The 18,550-nt window shown below is 45.7% G+C and overlaps 1 protein-coding gene across 6 annotated transcripts in view; it reads right to left on the bottom strand.

The window, feature by feature from the left end:
* Positions 1-18,550, bottom strand: part of Fndc3b (fibronectin type III domain containing 3B) — a 289,153-nt gene that overhangs the window by 49,105 nt on the left and 221,498 nt on the right. For all 6 annotated transcript variants that reach the window (XR_007834627.1, XM_051185896.1, XM_051185897.1 and 3 more), the window contains 4 exons: positions 5,041-5,165; positions 3,791-3,965; positions 2,231-2,317; positions 695-833 (listed from right to left, as the gene is read on the bottom strand). Coding sequence is in view for 5 of the 6 variants with exons in the window: in XM_051185896.1 (XP_051041853.1) it covers positions 695-833; positions 2,231-2,317; positions 3,791-3,965; positions 5,041-5,165 (526 nt within the window). In the remaining variant the exon portion in view is untranslated. The remainder of the gene's footprint in view (positions 1-694; positions 834-2,230; positions 2,318-3,790; positions 3,966-5,040; positions 5,166-18,550) is intronic.

Raw genomic sequence — 18,550 nt, 5'->3', positions numbered from 1 at the left:
CACACAGTGCCTTTAGAACTCTAAATTACTCTGTTTTGCCTTTCACTTGTTATTTACACATATTCCTACATAACATTAGTATAAAGCACACATGTCTTAAGCACTTTACATGTAATTACAAATGTTACAGCCATGCAGTAATACGCATGTCCCTGAAATGACTCACGCTACAGAGATGAACTTGAATGTCCTCTCAGGTTATCTCTGCCCCAAGTGAAAGACATCCTGAAATCATGGTGGTGGCTACACAAAACAAAATCTTTCATATTTAATTGCAACCTAAGCACTTTATGTTAAAAAAATTACATATCTAAATTTGAATTCCAATCTCAGTATTTATTTAAATTAGCCTTCTATTAAATTGTTTAAGGTAAGTCACTAAAGAATGAATTATCTAATCATGAATTCTCAGACTCAAATCAACAATTCATTTAAAAAAGGAGGAAAAATGTAATATAAGACAATTATAGAACAAAGAGATACCTGTTAAAATTGTTCATTTAAGTAGTCCACTACAGTCTGGCCAAACATTAAAAATCCCACTGCCTCCTCCAGACCTCAGGATGCTTCTCACACATGTATAACAAATGCATGATGCCCTCACACATGATATTGTATGTCTGTGTCTGACTCATCTCCACTGAAATTAAAACGAGTCAAAAAGGAACAGCAGTAGCTGAGGCAGAAGACGTACCCCACTTGACACTGAAGCCATGCGATGTGACTGGCCCTTTAATGAGGGGTCTGGTCGGAGGTCCAGGTCTGTCAGGACTGGTTGTACAAACCAGGACTTCACTGGGGCAGCTCCTCCCTTCCATATTAGAAGCAGTCAGCTGAGACAGGACCAAGAGAAGAGCAGCACACGTAAGTTACAGGCTAAAATTAAGTCCACAGTGACTGATGCATAGCTACCAGTCATGTCGCGTGTGTTTTCTTTCTTCGGACTGTCCGTTTAAGTGTTTGCGAGCACTCCCACTGCTTATATTTGGTTACTAACAATGGAAATAAAACTATAAGGCAGGTGTTAGCTAAGGATATGTGTATATCCTTACAAGAAGAAATATAAGCCTGGGGTAATTGTACATGCCTGTGATCCTAGCACATGGCAGGCTGAAGCAACTTAGCTGTTAGTTTGAAACCATTCTAGGTTATGTAGCGAGTTCCAGGCAATCCTGGAACATAGAGCAAGGCCATGTTTCAACAAAGGAGGAGGAAGCGGAGGCTACAGTGACAGCATATATACAATCAGTATGTTCCCACCTATTCTGTGTCTGACGAAAAGAAAACAAGGAAGGATAAACCAGACAAAAACTTTACTTATGGCAGAGTCAGACAGAGCCACCTGGTGGAGAATGCCAGCACTACAGCTATGCGCTGGGAGCCAACACTGGTATTTTTAGCATACCAAAAACAATTATAGTCCTCAAATAGTCAGTCACAACATTCCGCTTGATAATTTGACAAATACTGGAGTGACTACATGCCAAATTAAATTACTTAGCCCTAAAATTAGAGAAGCTGGGGTGGAGAACCCTCAGGGCATAGGAAGAGATGGGTGCCATGCTCAGAGCCAACAGAGGAAGCTGTGGGCTGGAAGGGGTCATCGCACGAGTGATGCAAAAGCAGCCTTCAGGTTTGCAGCCATATGGCACAGATCCCTACCGTAACGTTAGTTAGCGGTGGCTGTATACAAGCCAGTGTTTCTCAACCTGTGGGTCGGACAAACTTTTCACAGGGGTCGCATGTCAGACAACTATGAAGTAGCTGTACGATTCATGTAGTTATGAAGTAGCAATGAAGGAACTTTATGGTCTGGGGTCACCACCAGAGGAGGAACTGTGTTAAAGGGTTGCAGAATTAGGTAGGTTGAGAACCACTGGCCTAAGCTGAAGAAGGGATGGGATATAAAAGAGAAAAATAAAAACAGACGAGGAATGATGAGAGGACCAGCGTGCATGATGACGAGCAGCACAGGGAAGGAATGAACTGCCAGTGAGTGCAGGGACACACAGTGTCACGGGAGCACCTGCCCTCACAGTCACAGCATCTTCTCGGATGGTTTTCTGTCTACAAACTAGATTTTCAACTTAAAGCATGGTGGTGCTCGAAAGTGTGTGTGCTCCTTTGAAGGTACCACCTGTTTTAGTACAGTTTTGTCCTGCAGACTCCACTGGATGTACCTGGAGAAGCTCTAAAATGGCAGGGTTAGCACCGAGGCCATGAGACTCACCCTGAATTTGTACTGTGTGCTCCTTTTGAGATTTTTCACCGTACAGGTTAGATCTTCTCCACTGTACTTGGGGTGGAAATGGCTATCCTGAAAAGACAAAGCCAGACAGAGATATCATCATCATCATATCATATGGGTCTCAAATTCCGAAGGAGCTAGGGCCTTCTACTGTGGCTTCCTATCTCCACCACGGAGGCTGGCAGCCATTGAGAAGGGGGTATCAGGGGCTGATGGTGCTGTGGACAGCTTTCTAGCTTAAATTCCAGTCTCGTTTGTCACACTGCAGTGTAGCCTGGCTCTGGCTACCTGTATTAAGATTATGACGAAGCAGCAAGCACTTTAAACATTGTTATTTAACAATTAATTTGTCATAAGAAAAGCCTGTTGGTTGGGAGACTGACACTGCAAAGGGGCTGTGCAATAGCAGGTAGGCAAGGTTCCTGAGCTCACAGCGCTCTCTTCTGGCTAAGAGAGAAAGCACAGCATGCATGGCCAAGGACAACCTCCTTCCAGGATAGACCCTACTGTGGTAGAGGGATACACTCAGTTCATTCCATCGTGTTCCTGTGTCCCCTAGCCTCCCTCTGTCTCTCCATCCCTCTGTGCATTAGGCTCCCTTCAGGCTCAAGAGATCAGCCCTGCTAAAAGGCATACTGAGTCTAGTCTGTACACAAGATGCTTGCATGTCAGCTAAAGAAGGCAAAGGGAAAAAGAAAACTCTAGACACAGAGAAGGCATATCATGTGGTGTTGTGGGCTGTCAAGGCACATGAAGGCAAGTGGCTGTCTGGTGGAGCTCCTGAGATGTTGTCATAGCAGCATGGGTTGGTGACGTACAGTAGCCACATGTGGCTCTTGGCATTCAAACTTAACACAATTAAAAACTCCGCTCCTTCGGCCAGCAGCCAGATTTTAAATGCTTAAAGCCACATAAACCACGGGACCTGTGCAGAGAGCTCTACGTGACAGAGATGTTCCAGAGTGTTGAGGCAAGGAATATCCTGGTAGGATATTTGTTGAGATGTGAGAAGAGACCCAAAGGAAACCAGGAAAGTGAGAAAGGTATCTTCAAGGAACTGGCTCAGGAGACTACAGGAAATGCAAGACCACAAGGCCAGGGCACAGCGGTATAAGGGACAAGGACAGCGACAAAACCCAAACACACAGGGCCAGTTGGGGGGGTGGGCATTAGGAGACCGGGGGGCCCTCTGCAAGAGGGTGTGTCTAGGTAGCATGGGCTCTGTTGCACTGGTCATAGAACACAGGGGTGATATGGAGGCACAGTTGGAGTGCCGTTGCAGTCCTTCAAGGCAAGGGGAAGGCTGTGCCTTACAGGCTTTCTTAGCTGTGGACATGGTGAACATGTGTTAGATTTCCGGGTAATTTTAAAGGATGGTTTGAAAAAGATTTGCTGCTTGATTCTATCTGGGGTCACTGGATGGCTCCAGCTAAAAGGTCCAGCAGACATTTGCTGAGCTGGGAAAAGGTAGCTTGACGTGCACAGCAATGGTAGCAGTGGGGGGAACCAAGAGTAGCCCTGAATTTGGGTAGTAAGACCCACGTTTTCATCTTCCTGAATGTCCAGGGTGTAGGTAATCACTTCCTCAGGTGAGCAGCCTTCGGGCCTGGTCCACTGCAGTGTGATCCAGGTGACGCCAGCTCGGACGAGCCTGGGTGCTGAAGGCATCTGTGGGATGTTCCCCAGTGTGTAGCACACGACCTCCTGGCTGTAACCACTGCAGAGAGATGAACACAGGAAACATCTGAGAGCTGTGTCAGGAGGCCTGGTATTTTCAGTGAGGGAGGGAACGCCTCTACCCAGCCCCGCTGGCATGTGGTGGTGGGAAAGGACCCTGTACACAGCACATTTCCACCACAGCTTCTACTGTCTTATTGTGCCTCCATCGCCTGCATTTGACAAGCACTTCAGCTGGGAGAAAACAGGCTTATGATTTTATTTCCCTCAAAAGCATAGCACTTTTTCAAGGTAAGAGTAGCAGCTACTTCAGATGAATGTGTGTACAAACAAGTCACGTTGCTGAAGGAACACGAGTTTTACAGTTTTCCAAGCCTGTGGTGCTTCTAATTCATTTAGCGATTCCTGAACCACAGAAGCCTGTATCATTCCAATGTTTCCAGTTAGAAAACACTTAAGCTATACTGCTTTTTTAGGTACTGGGAGCAGTTCTAAAAATTCTTGTGATGTTATGGAGGGCTCTCCAGACTGGGACCACCAAATGCTTAGCCTCAAAAATTTAGTCTTGAAATGAGAAGATTTTTTTTCCCCCTGGATCAAGAGTTACCCAGCAAGAACAGAGACATCACCTTTGTTCAAAATCCCTAATCAATGGGCTCCTTGGTTAGTGTCCTTTCTTTCCTTCCTCCCGCAGCCTGGAGACACCTCAGACCAGGCAGTCCAGGTTTTCCCTGATTCTATAACTTGATGATAATGGTCGCTCAGCAGCATTTTCTTTGTATCAGCAACAGTCACAAAATGAAAAGGAAGGGCCTGGCGGACAGGCGCATTAAAAGTGATACGGAACAAGGAAGCTTGGGGTGGGGGAGATGTCCAAGAGGAAGCCTTCCTTTACAAAGCTCTGAGACCACCTTTCTCTTGGTCTCCAGGTGGGACCTCTAGTGGGGCTGAGTAAAGGCCAGAGTGGTCTGTCACCTCAAAGGCCATCTCCCTCCTTGGCACTTCCTCTCAGAATTGCTCAGTGTGGAGACGGCGTCCTCAAGTCTTCAGGCAATGTGGGAGACAGGCAGAATCATGCCTTGAAGGCTGAAGGGTTAGAAGATGAGGTGTTATACCTGGTGCCGATGTCATTCCGAGCAGCAAGCCTGAATGTGTAGCCCATGGCGGGACAGAGTTTTGTCATCTTGCAGTGCTTCTGGTTCCCAAAGAAACACTGCCTGAAGCCACTGTTCCTCTTTCCCTGGAAGGACACAGAAACGAAGCCAGCATGATTATCTAGCAGGAAGGCACCCAGCACACTGCACTCTTCATTTTCCTGTTTATTATTATTATTATTATCATTAGTCTTCTCAATTCATTCATTTAAAAACTTTAAAAAGTATTGTACAATCGGATGGGGGTTTGATGTGACATTTCCAAATAGATGCAAAAGAAAAAAATTATAAGAAATGAAATATTTTAAACAGTTGCTGAAATTTCTAGTTTGAATGAACTAATAACACAAGAAGGCACCCATGGAGGGACCCATATTGAATCTAAAGCATCCCACAGGGAAGCCTCACCCCAAACACAAAAGCCACACAGATCTGCCAGAGCCCTTTCGACTTGCATTTCTAACATGGTTTTAGTTGACAGTATCAGAAGGCTCTTTCTGACACAGGACAATGTGGCAGTTAAGGACCACACCATTAAGATCTGCCTCACTTGGGTTGGTGGCCATGGCCAGTTGAGCATGTGGGTTTCTGACAGAGCTGAGGGTTGACACTTTGGAAGGGGCCTTTCTCAGGAGTGCTCACACACCCCAAGGGCCCACCCCTGCAGCTGAACATCAGGCAGGTGCTTCTCTCTTCTGTCATGGTGGCCCAACCCCCCTGGCACACACATTACAAGGACAGTGAGCTGTTCATTTACGGATCCCTAAATACTGGTCATAAGCCTTTGAATCATCCTGCCCACATTTGTTTTCTTCCCCAAAAGAGCTCGACCACTGTGTGTGGACTTGAATTTCAGTGTCTGAGAAGCCTTGGAACATTGGTTGGAAGCCTATATACACCTCAGCCCCCTAACCCCCACACTGAGTTCATTCTAAGTTTATTATGAATATGTTTCAAGTTTATTGGAATACATTGCTGGCTGGTTAGAGGTCGAAGTTTGCCATGGCCTGGCAGCTATCTCTAAGCTTGGCAACATGGAAATGCCCTCCCTCCCCAGCAAGGCTTCCTGCTCTCTACCTGCCCTTATCTGGAGAATGTCCCTGGGCCTGGAGGACTGACATTATCTGAAAGCAGCCTCTAAGCCAGATGCCTGATTCATCTTTAGCTTGACCTTTGGCACAGATCCCTGCTAAGAAGACTTAGAGACTAAGAGCTCTGGTATATAGGATCCTACTGCCACATACCAAGCCTTGTGATAAGAGCATGACACTTAATGCAAATTAGGGTTTCCCCAGGCTCCCCAATCCTTCATATTCCTTATACTATGGAATAATATTGAGCTGATTCACTGAAATCTGATCCTAAGGGCTGTCCCTGCCCATGCTCATCACCATGTACAATGCTTTCTGGTGCTCCATCTGCCTTTTTTCCCTCTCAGACTGACAATTGACAGGCCAAGAGAGAAAGAGGACTCCACATGAGCTCTTTTATGCAAAAAGAAAAACATGTAGGGTATTATCTGTCTTCTGTCCTGGGAACTGAACTCAGGTTCTCATACACGATAGGAAAACACTTATCACACTTCCAATTCCCTCACTCCATTTTATTCTAAGGCAGGGCTTCCATAGCTCCTCAAGCTGGCCTTGAACTTGTAACCCTTCATCACTAACCTCCTGAGGAACTGGGTTATAGCTTATGTCACTAGGCTGAGTCTTCCTGAGGGGGCTCATGGTGCCACATTTAGGGAAAAGGGTCATTTAAATTGGGCCATGTCCAAAGATAAATTCAAATAAGCAGTTTTCTAAAACAATCTTTCCACTCATACTATTTTATGTATCGACCATGAAAACAGATAAGCAAAGAGTAGCCTGGCATGGTGGTGTACACATACACATGCAATCCCAGCTTCATGAGGCACAGGCAAGATGATCAGCATAAATTTGGGACCAGCCTGATCTACATATTGAGTCTGAAGTCAGCTGGAGCTACACCATAAGACCCTGTTTCAAACAAAGCAAAACAAGCTCACGTATTAACTAACAAATTCACAGCAGAGCTAACATTCTCATCAAGTCCACAGACTCCAGGAATATGCCTGGAACTCTCAAATTACTTCCTAAGGCATGAAGCTGGCAGTTTTCTTCTAAGCCAATTTAAGCATTTCAGTTTGGTGAGCAGGCTCTGAGCACAGACTGTGGGGACATATTCTAGGTGACGTGTAATTAAAAACAAACACACTAGAGTAGACAGACTAAACACAACGGTGTAAACCACATTCCTTATAACCCAACTGTCCATCTCTTCCCTAAATAAGATGGCACTGGCTCTAACAGAAACCCTGATGGTCCTTAAGAGTCAAAATTCATTTTGGTTTTCAAAATATATTCAGATCCAACTATGGACAGGCAAAGGATAAAAAGTGGAGGATTTTCCATCAGGACAGAGCAAAATCAAAGTGTGAGCACACTGCGGATATACACTGTCGCCTTGAGTGCTGAGGTTGGCGCAGTAGATTTATTCACAGGAAAACTGTGTATGCATCTATTTGCTTAATTCTGGCCAGTGTCTGATTGCACTATATGAGCATTCTCGTGTGTGCATTCATTTTAGTAGTATGTGGATCTGCCTTTATTCTGCTTCTTCTTCTGAACTCTGAAAGGCACACCCTGCCAATGAAGCTGTTATCCATCCCAAACCTTGGCTCCCCTTCAGGGCCTCACTTTTCCCTTTTCGATGTTTGGCCTCCATCACCCATTTCTGGTACTTAGGACTACAGCCAGTAAATGAAAGTCAATTTGTTTTAATATGTAAAAGCCATACTGTCTATGACTTAAATAAGCAGGAATGCAGAGTTGTCAACAGCAGATGCTAGTGTTCTCTTTTCAAAGGGGTGTGGCGGCTGCAGTGCTTACTGGAGATCTGGGGATGGAAACATCTTGCATCCTTCAAGACATCTTTGACTCTAAAGAGCAGAACCTGACATCTTTAGACACAGTATCCAAAATTTCTGTCTTGTTTATTTTCCTTTTACATGATGTGTGTTTGTGTGTGTGTGTGTGTGGAGGGGCGGGGGTGGACTTGTGTATGTGAATGCAGTTCTTGTTAGGGCCAGCAGAGGGCATCAGATCTCCTGGGCCTGGAGTTAAGGGCAGATGGGAGGCATCCAGTGTGGGGGCTGGGACTCAAATTCGGGTCTTCAGCAGTATATGCTCTTAACTGCTGAGCTGTCTCTCTCTAGCTGCCAAGCTTTCTTTTAATAACAACCCCTGAGATATGCTGTGATGCAGCTCAAACTCAGGAATATGGAGAAAGATTCAGTGTAGTTTGGACCATGGGAACTGAATTTTAGAAACAGTATTTGCTGAGTTTGATCAGGTAATTAAGGTTCCGGGTTAAAGAATCAAAGCTTGTCAGAAGTCCCCGGGTATAAAGAAAATCCAAGCTATCAAAATATTTCAGACAATAGAGAGGTTCTTGAATAAAAGAAAACATTCATGAATGACAGGCTTTATTATAAAAGAGGTATTGGAAAGAAAAGAAAAACTGATGCTTAAAAAAGCTATTGCTGTTCCAAAAGGGGCCACCAGATAAGAGGTTAGGAAGCAGAGATGTAGCAATACATTGGCCTAGAGACCAAATGCAGTGACACATGCACATCTTGCTGGACTGTCCATCAGCCTGGCTTCAACATGGTACATGAGAAGTAGGGTAAGTAGTGTTGAAAAGCACAGCAGTAAAAAGAGAAACCAATAAATAAGTTACATTTGTGAAAGACCTCCCCCCTCCATAGTATACAGGCGGTGTGAGGAATGTTTATAAACCAAGTAGGAGCCAGGGTTCATCTATAGAAGAACCACTACTGTTTTCTGATGGCACCTGTGGACAGGATAAAAAGATGACAGGGGTAGACAGGGCAAAAAGACCAAGTATTACCTAAGACAAAAGATTCCTGTGAATTGACAGAAAGGAGAATATGAATTCAATCTGTAAAAGATGTTCCAAATCAGTAAAGGTTCACATAGGTAGATCATGGCTATGGTTTCACATTTAACAGGATTCAGGGAGAGAGGGAGAGAGGGAGAGAGAGGGAGAGGAAGAGAGTGAGAGAGAGAGAGAGAGAGAGAGAGAGAGAGAGAGAGAGAGAGAAATAGAGAGGCGCTATGGCATGTTCTCTCTTCTCACAAAATCTAACTAAAGTACACAGGTTTGCTGAGCTGCTCTAAGAACACTTAGATTTTGTGTGTTTGTGAGTAAATATGGACAGCTGCACATACGTGAATGTGAGTACAGACCTGGAGGTCAATCTTGGGTGTTGATCCTTAGGCACTGTCAACCCCCTTTTAAAGACAGTTTATCACTGGGCCTAGACCTCACTGACTTGGCTAGGTTCTCTGCCTCCCTATGTGCATCCTGTTTTTAATGTGGTTTGGGGAGTTGAACTCAGATCCTTATGTTTATATAGCAAGCATTTAACCTCCTTGGCCTAGGCAACGTTTTCCCCATAACTGAGGTTGGTTAACCATTACAAAGTTCTCTGATATACAATGGTGTATAGAAATGGGTGATATCCTTAGGTATTTTATTTCTGCCCTCATCAATAATCTGGCAAACGATGGGCAGCAGGACAGCTGTGGACTGGCCTGGTTCTGACTGGTCACCCCTGCTGGGCACTCCATGGTGTGGTGTACAGGGCAGAGTAAGGTCCTCAGCAGCACCAGGACTGTGGCTTGGCGCACCAGGTGCAGTGAACACACGGAATCTGGAGCAGTGGACTTGAAGACAGGTTCTGTATTGTCCTCAGTATAAAATGAATGACGAGTTTATCCCAATTGGAGAAATGAGCAAGAGTAGCCAAGCTCACACCCCTGGCAGACCTGGCTACTAGGCTACTGACCTACTCTGATGTGAACTGAAATAACCCCTGCCATGTTCTGACCCAACTTCAATGCCAGAGCCTGTGAATCCAAAAGAAAGGCCGCCTTTCAGTGTTCACTGGCTTGCTTCCGTTCCTAAGCTGCGGTATGCACCTATGCATGTTTCCACAGCTCACCCTGAGTTCATCCAAGGGCAGCACTAATCTTTACCAGAATGCAAGAGTACAAACTGGGTGCAGACCAGCACTGAGGTGCCTCGAGTCCAAACCTGGGTGGCTTCCTTTTCCAAGTTCCACGGTCCCCACCCCTTCTAGCCCAGTGGGGCCAGTTTATCACTCTGGGAGCTATTTTCTGACCAGGACCGAGGTGCTGCCCCCGCCTCACAAACTCCTGGTTAAAACTGCTCTCGAGGAAAGGATTTGGACTTGCCAGACAGCTGGCTTGTGTTGATGGCATCTTCAGATCTTCCCATTCCTTAGATCCCATCTCTGCTCCCTTTTCCTCTTTTCATGGAAGAAAACACTCCTCAGCTCACCCCCCTCAACCCTGCACTGTGTTTGTGGAAGCCATGGTTCACCTGGCCTAGGATGCACACCTCATCTGATGGGAACAAGCAATTGCTTCTCTCTATTTCTACTTCCACACTCTAAAGGAGCCCACTATCTTCAGGGAGGATAGTCACAGCCTTCTAACAGAACTGAACACATGTGCTCAGCATCTGCCTCGCCTCGCCTCTCTCTTCTGGCTGCAATGACAATGGGGTGCATGTTACACTGTGTTCTCTGGGGCTCTCTGGGGGAATGGCAATAACTGGCAAAATGTTCAAGCATGGACAAGGGGAGAGGAGGGAGTTCAGGGGGAGCCTATGTGGATTCTAGCAGATTAGGACCTGCTTCTGCATACACTTTTAGGATGGGACGGTCCCTCTAGGGACAAAAATTATTTCCCCAAGGTATATGGATGCCTTACTCTACACTTTATCTTAAAATGAAATCTGGGGAAAATTTACACATGGAGATTTTGAAGATTTTAAGAATTGGACTTCATCTGTTCTCTTACCTCTTTACTGCCTACTTAAATATTTCTACCTTTCTAATTGACAGTTAAAAATTAAAGTCAGTTATTGGATAAGTTTATTTTATCTTTAGGAAAGTAATTTATTCCCCTACCCCCCAAAAGTGAATGCTTTGCTGCACTGTGGTGAGTCACCTGTTTCTCAGAGCAGTAGACACTCACTGGTGGGGTGTGACACCTCCAGAGAGACTCAGTGCCTTTCTTCCTGGGGACAGAGAGCCACTGAGGCATGCTCCTGCAGCTTGCCGAGCTGTGCTGAGGACCTTATCCTGCCCTCTTACCAAATCCTCATTTGCCCGATTTCTTCCCCTACACTGTCTCTCGCCCTGGCCTGAACCTTGCATGAGGTGCCCTCCCTGATTCTTGGGTTCTCTAACTACTTCTCATATCCCTTTCTCCTGCTCTTCCTTGTCGCCTGAACACACAACAGAAAAGCAGGAATAGGGAAAAAAAATATGTTTAAACATCTGTGATCTTGTATCTAACAGCTGAGGGCACAGACCTAAACATCGGGTGGTGTCTATCACGACTCAAAGCAGCCAAGAGAAGCAAATGTCACATTGGAATGATTTGGGACATGGGATGCTTCCAGTCCCTATCTGTGAAAAACTGAAGTCATTCTCCAGGCCTTACGTTTACAGGCAAACGGACTATGTCTCTTAGAACCAAGGGAAAGGAGTGAGTGACATACATGGCTTCTGGGATGGTGACAAACGGAGTGTCTGCCTCTTTGTTGGGGCATTCATTCTGCAGTCATGACCATCCTGAGACTGACATGCTGTGAGGAATTCCAGAGCCAGCAATGGCCTCTATGGTAGAGGACTGGGAGGACTCCCACCCAGTCAATGTGCTCTCCCAGCTGAAGCTAGCATTTCACAGAATTGACTATCTAGTCCCCGAGCCCAGTCCAATCCCTACTCCAGGATCCATGAACACAAGAAAGAGACTGCAGGGCTGGGATGTCAGCTGGCGGAGTGCTCACCTATCATGCACAAAGGCCTGGGTCTGACACCCAGCAGCACATAAATGAGGTAAACATGCACGCACGCACGCACGCACGCACGCATGCACGCACGTGTCCCTGCACACAGAGGCAAAGGCAGGGGGATCAGGAGTTTAAAGACATATTAGAAATCAGCTTGGGACATACAAGTCTCTCCCTCAAAAAATAATCAACAAACTGAAAACGGTGATTACTGCAAGCCATTATTGTGGTCATGTAGTCTAAAATTCCATATTCATCCAACTGATGCCCCTTGTCTTTTATCAATATCCCCTGTACCACACAGAACAAATACTTGCTGAAGACCACATGCCCCACCTAAACGTGTGTTCTGCTTTTGTATGTCCTCTCATACATGCAAAGCTATCCAATAAAGTAAAAGAACCTTAAGATCTCTCCCTAAAGTTACTGCAGATGCTAAAAACATAATCAAACTTCTAGACAATAATGATTAACTCAAACTGCGCCCACAACAATGTAATTACTTCAGTCATAGAGTTACAATTTAGACCAAACCAAAATCTTGCTTTTTTTTTTTTTTTTTTAAATAGTCCTGAGGATGGAACTCAGAGGTTCAGGTAGGACAGACAAGCACTGTACAACCAAGCTACATTCACAGTCCCTGGTTTAAGACTTTCTAGCATGTCATTCCAAGATTTGAGCACAAATCAGCTTTTCCCAGGCCCTCTACCCGTAAGTGGGCTTCTAGCTCTCTCTGTGTGTGTGTGGGGGGGGGGGCACAATGGAAAAGAGTTCCAGGAGAAAAGCCAATTTACAGGAGCATCAGCCTGGTTGAAAACTGGTAGGGAGGTACATAAAAAAGTACTTGATTCTTTTTATAGGACCTGGCTAATTTTTAAAGTTAAAATGTGTTTAAAAACAGCATGTTACTGTTTGTGTTAATTTGTCAAAGAATGCAACAGAAAGATTGAAAACAGTGAAAAATACTTTTTTCAAGTAGTTTTCCTCTACTGAATACCCTCCGAGCAGCTGTCTTCAGTATGTGGGAAGATGGACTGTCTACAAGGGCTGGCTTCTGCTTCAGGAACGTAACACTTCTGTGCTAATTCTACACACATAATTCACAAGCATCCCAATTAATTCAGGCTCGTGTTTGCGTGCCAGAGTAATTCTGTACACTGTGGGGGCTGTGGTGCCCTGGCTGCCATTCCAAATTAGCTTGGCACTACCAATGCTGGAAGAGAGGATGTCCAACAGAATTGGCACCAACAGATGAAGTTGGCTGGTATTTTCAATTGCCTTGAAATTAGTAGATTAGAAATGTCCACTTGTTTATTTTCCACAGCATCTTCCTTCTTGGTACACAAGAATGGGGCTGGATGGCTAAGTTGGCCATTCAAGCATGAGGACCAGAGCTGTATCTGGACAGGAAAAAGGGTGTCGTGGCACATGCTCATAATCCCAGAGCTGGGGACCCAAAGATATACTGATTCCCAGGGCTACTGGTTCTGTCTCAAAAACACAAAACAAAACAAGGTAGACATTGCCTGAGTGTGACACCTGCCTCCACACACAACCACATGAACACATATAACCAAGACCGGCTAAGACCAGGGTGCTAGAGCTCATGGTGAAAAGCTCTCTCTGGCCACATGCCTGTATCCTCATCTCTTTCCACTGTCCTTCTGATTGTACTTCCAAGGGTAATGAACTACCTGCTAAGTACCTTACATGAAGTGGATTGTGGCACATCACCTACTTTAACCATGGCTATGTACGGGGTGCAGGCATGGGCCAAGTAACTGAGCCAAGCACTCTCGGCAGTATAGTTTAATGTGGTAGCAATGCAATAGAAAATCAAAAAAGTAAGGCTGCTGGCCACATGAACTACTGCCAGGTTCTATGCTATGGTTTAGTCTGCTTATGCATCTATATTTAGATGTTGTTCCAGTACTGGCGGACCCTAGACAACATCAAAGGTAAACATTGGCTTGAGATGTGTTCAGCAAGTTATATATAATAGGGGTCTCAACAAGGGGAGCTGGGGACACTCCACATCTGGGTGGATTTATAAAGTTTCTAGAGCCAGATCCCACTCTGCCCTTGCACTGGTACAGCAGAGATTTCCAAGACAAGAAGTAGGGAAGGATGGACTGGTTTGTGGCTGCACACGCTGAGTAAACAGCTTACATTTCATCCTCAGGATCACTAGATATTCACTTCCCAGGAGAGGCATGGCTACTTGAAACAGGCAGGGATGGTCATCAGGCGCCTAGCTTTAGAGAAGCTGACATGGCTTTGTTACAAATCTCTCCAGATACTGGCATAGTCAATAGCTTGGATGACGGCCAGAAACATGTTGAGAATGTCCAGTGAAAGGGGAAGGAAAGGAGTGGTCACCTGAAGCTAGGGAATGGCTCAGTCCCACAGCACTTGAGGTAGCATGTGCCCATAATATCAGTGTTGGCAAAGTGGGGACAAGAGGTTACCTGGAGCTTGTTGACCAGTCTGGCTGAACTGGTGAGCACTCAAAAAGGAAGGTGAGGAGAATGGGAGAATGGAGGAAGATCTGACATCAACTTCTGGCCTCCAGCACATGTGTGCATGCAGAGAGAGAGAGAGAGAGAGAGAGGAGAGAGAGAGAGAGAGAGAGAGAGAGAGAGAGAGGTGGAGGCAGGAGAGACAGAGAGAGAGAGACAGAAAGAGAGAAAGAGAGAGAGTTGCCTGCATAACTGATGTCTGAACTGAAGGATAGCAGGTCTTGGCCTGCTACACAGGCAAGGTTAGGGTGGCTGCCTTCCAGCTGGCACCAGGAGGAATAAGAGATATAGTTGACAGAGTAGGTGTTGGGGACTGTGATGAGTATCTGAGATTTCAGGCAGAACCTTCCCCACAGTCCACAGCCCCAAACATGTAACAAATAAAGAGTGTTAGGATTCAGGCATTATACTGGCCTGCCCCTGTCACCTGGCAGAATGCACTCAGGCAGAACCCTGGTCAGCATGCAGGTGCAAAAGGCCCCTTTAAAAGAAAGACCTCTGCCCACTTACACTCTCTTTCCCTCCCTCTTTCCTGCTGTTCCTCTGGGGCAGCCAGGACTTTCCCTGTCTCCCTCTTCTGTCCTCTCTCTGTCTCGGTGTCTTTACATCTTTTCTCTACTCCCCTTTCCTTCCCTTTCTAATAAAACCTCTCACTAAGCTCTGTCTTCCTGGAATGTTTGCGTCCTGCCCTCCCCCCACTCCCCACCATCACCTGCCATGGAACCTGCCAAGGTCCCCCACAGGGATCTGTCTGGGGCACCAAGATCTTAAAAGAGGGGCTCCTCTCTTTTCAACTGTGCTTTGGAGTTCTTAACCCTCCTGCTGAATAGTTTTTGTTTGTTTTTGAGACAGGGTTTCTCTGTGTAATATGGCTGTCCTGGAACTCACTTTGTAGACCAGGTTGGTCTCAAACTCACAGAGACCTGCCTGGCTCTGCTTCATAAGTGATGGGATTAAAGGTGTGCACCACCACTGTCAGACATGTGCTGAATAGTTTTATGTTAACTCGACACAAGCTAAAACCATCTGAAAGAAGGGAACCTTCTCAGGAAAAGGCCTCTGAGTGAGCAATGCCATCCCTAGGCTGGTGTTCCTGGGTTCTAGAAGAAAGCAGACTGAGCAAGTAAGTCACAAAGAACAAGCCAGTGAGCAGCATCCCTCCATGGCCTCTGCATCAGCTCCTGCCTCCAGGTCCCAACCTCCTTGAGTTCCTGCCCTGACTTCAGTTAGTGGTGAACTATGATGTGGAAGCTAAAGCCAAATAAACTCCTTCCTCTCCAATTTGCTTTGGCCATGGTGTTTCATCACAGTGGCAGTAACCCTAAGATAGCTTTTTTGGCTGGGTTTCTTCATCTGCATCTTTGGCTGGAGAAGCCATTCCATGGCTCTCTGCCAGCTTTGGCTGTGGTGGTAAAGAGACTTGACATGGTGAAACATTGCCACTTTACCAGGTAAAGTCTAGCTTACTGCACTGGGGCTAAAGAACAACTGTGACAGACACATGCCCAGTGAGCCCTCGGCCCCACTCCAATCCCCACAGGAACAGTCGCTGTAAAAGACTCAAGACCACACAGGCGTGGATAAGCAGCACCTTCCCTTGACTTCGATCATCTCAACCCACAGAACTGGTTTTCTTGTTCTTTGGCATATTCCCTACATGTCCCAGGCAGAAGCTAAGCCAACAGCATTTGAGTGAGTATGTATGTATGTATGTATGTATGTATGTATGTATGTATGTATGTATGTATGTATGGCCTGACAGCAGCAATCCTGTTTAAACTCCTGGCAGAAGACAGTTATTCTCATGGCTGGCAGAAGATGGTCTATTCCCATATGGTCCTTCTCATGGCTGGCTTTCCTACTTAGATCCCAACATTAGCAAGGGATTTACCCATAGAGGGGACAGCACATGGAATTTGCTTTTGCTAAGTTACCTTATTTAGTCCTAATGTGGCCATAAGACGGCACACTTTATCTTTCCACTGCAGAGACTGAGGCTCAGGGATACTACTGATTGTTGAGGTACCATGACCTACAATCAGATGACACAGACCCCTTCCAATCCTGGTCAGTACTTTTCACTAGTGAACACATACACGGGAGATTCAGGAGATCTGTAATCACTCTGAGTGACCAGCTGAGTGACAGTATCCTCAAGTATGCACCTATGTCCAGTATCAAAGAGTACACCTCGGACTCCAGGGGACACCTAGCCACATTGTATACACCTGGACAGTAACACCTGGGGTTCCAGGGGAACCTAGAAACATGGTATACACCTGGACAGTAACACCTGGGGTTCCAGGGGAACCTAGAAACATGGTATACACCTGGACAGTAACACCTGGGGTTCCAGGGGAACCTAGAAACATGGTATACACCTGGACAGAAACACCTCAGACTCCAGGGGACACCTAGAAACATGGTATACACCTGGACAGAAACACCTCAGACTCCAGGGGACACCTAGCCACATGGTATACACCTGGACAGAAACACCTCAGACTCCAGGGGACACCTAGCCACATGGTATACATGTGGACAGGAACACTTACCTCAAACTTATGACCCTTGGCCCAATGTGAAGATGTGGGCCAGGTGAGCTTCCCCAGTACAACTTTCTTTGAGACTCAACCGCCTTTAAAAAAGGTGTTAAATACTTGTTTATTGTCTTGGTGTGTGTCTGCATGTGGAGGTCAGAGGAGACCTTAAAGGTATCAGTTATCTCCTTCCACCATGTGGGGTCCAGGGCTTGAATTCAGACTGTCAGGCCGCAGAGAGCACCTTTACTCCCTATGACCGCTTTTTCCTTTTACATTTTTCGCCCATCTTACTCTTGTCAGTGATCTGTAACGCATACCCCACAATTTTTCTCTACCCAGGTTTCTTTCTGCAGCCCATGAACAGCCTAGAGGTTCTGGATGTGTGGCCGAGGCAGGCAACTGTGGAGAGGCACTAGGAAGAACGGTTCCTGGAAGGGTGGAGCAGACATGGGCTGCAACACAACAATCCCTCCTAGTGTCTTGCCCCATCACGCCATACTAGGGCAGAGTCTAGAAGCACAACAACCCCTCCCATGGCTGGTTCCTTCAGTGGCTGACCTAAGAGACTTTCCACTCAAGCACTCTATTTCTCTGACTTCCCCGATCTTAGATTGTCACTGCCTTAAGAAAACAGACAGCAAAAGGCACAGGACAAAGAGCCACACACGGGACTAAGGAGGTGGTTTAGCAGGGAAAGCACTGGCATCATCATGAAGACCTGGGTCTGATCACCACAACCCATAAAAGCATCCCAGGCATGGTGGTATAAATTTGTAGTCTCAGCACCAGGGAGGCAGAGACAGCCAGGTCCCTGGGTTTCAGGAATAGCCAGTTCAGCTCATTTGTTGAGCTCAAGACTGCGAGATACTGTCTCTAGAAGCAGGGTGGATGGCCCTGAAGAACAGTACCCAAGTCTCTACTGGCACACATACAGGTATATGTATGTATGTATGTATGTATACATACATACATACATACATACATACAGCCAAAGGCTACAGCAGTCTCCATTGTCCAGTCAAAGCACTTTGCAATGTGTACCTATAAGTTGTTTATAAGACTCTAAAGCTACCATGGTAATTGCCATTAGTTACTCAAAGCTGTTAAGATGCAACTCAAATGCAAATACACTCTACAGAAAGCAATGAAGGTCACTTCAAACACCATTGTTAACTATTTTATCCATGTAAAATGTTCCATTTTTAACAGTTTTCCATACCTGATAAGTCACATTTTTGCTGGAGCATAAATTCTGAACTTTTTTATCTTTTCAAATTTAAGTTACAAAGATTAGTAAAGTTGAATTTTCTTTCTTTTTTTTTCATTTTCTATTTTTAAGTCCTCAGTCCCTTTTCCAAACCACAAAAAGGGATAATGAAGCAAGGATGAATGAGCACAGCAGAGTCTACAGGAACAGAAGGCACAGGGGCCTTTTGGAAGCAAGAACCTGCTCTGTGTGGTATCCTGCATGAGGTT

The sequence above is a fragment of the Phodopus roborovskii genome, unplaced genomic scaffold, assembly GCF_943737965.1.
Source record: "Phodopus roborovskii unplaced genomic scaffold, PHOROB, whole genome shotgun sequence".
Taxonomy (NCBI): Eukaryota; Metazoa; Chordata; class Mammalia; order Rodentia; family Cricetidae; genus Phodopus; species Phodopus roborovskii.
Note: the sequence above shows the minus strand (reverse complement) of the source record. Positions and strands in the feature narration are given on the sequence as shown.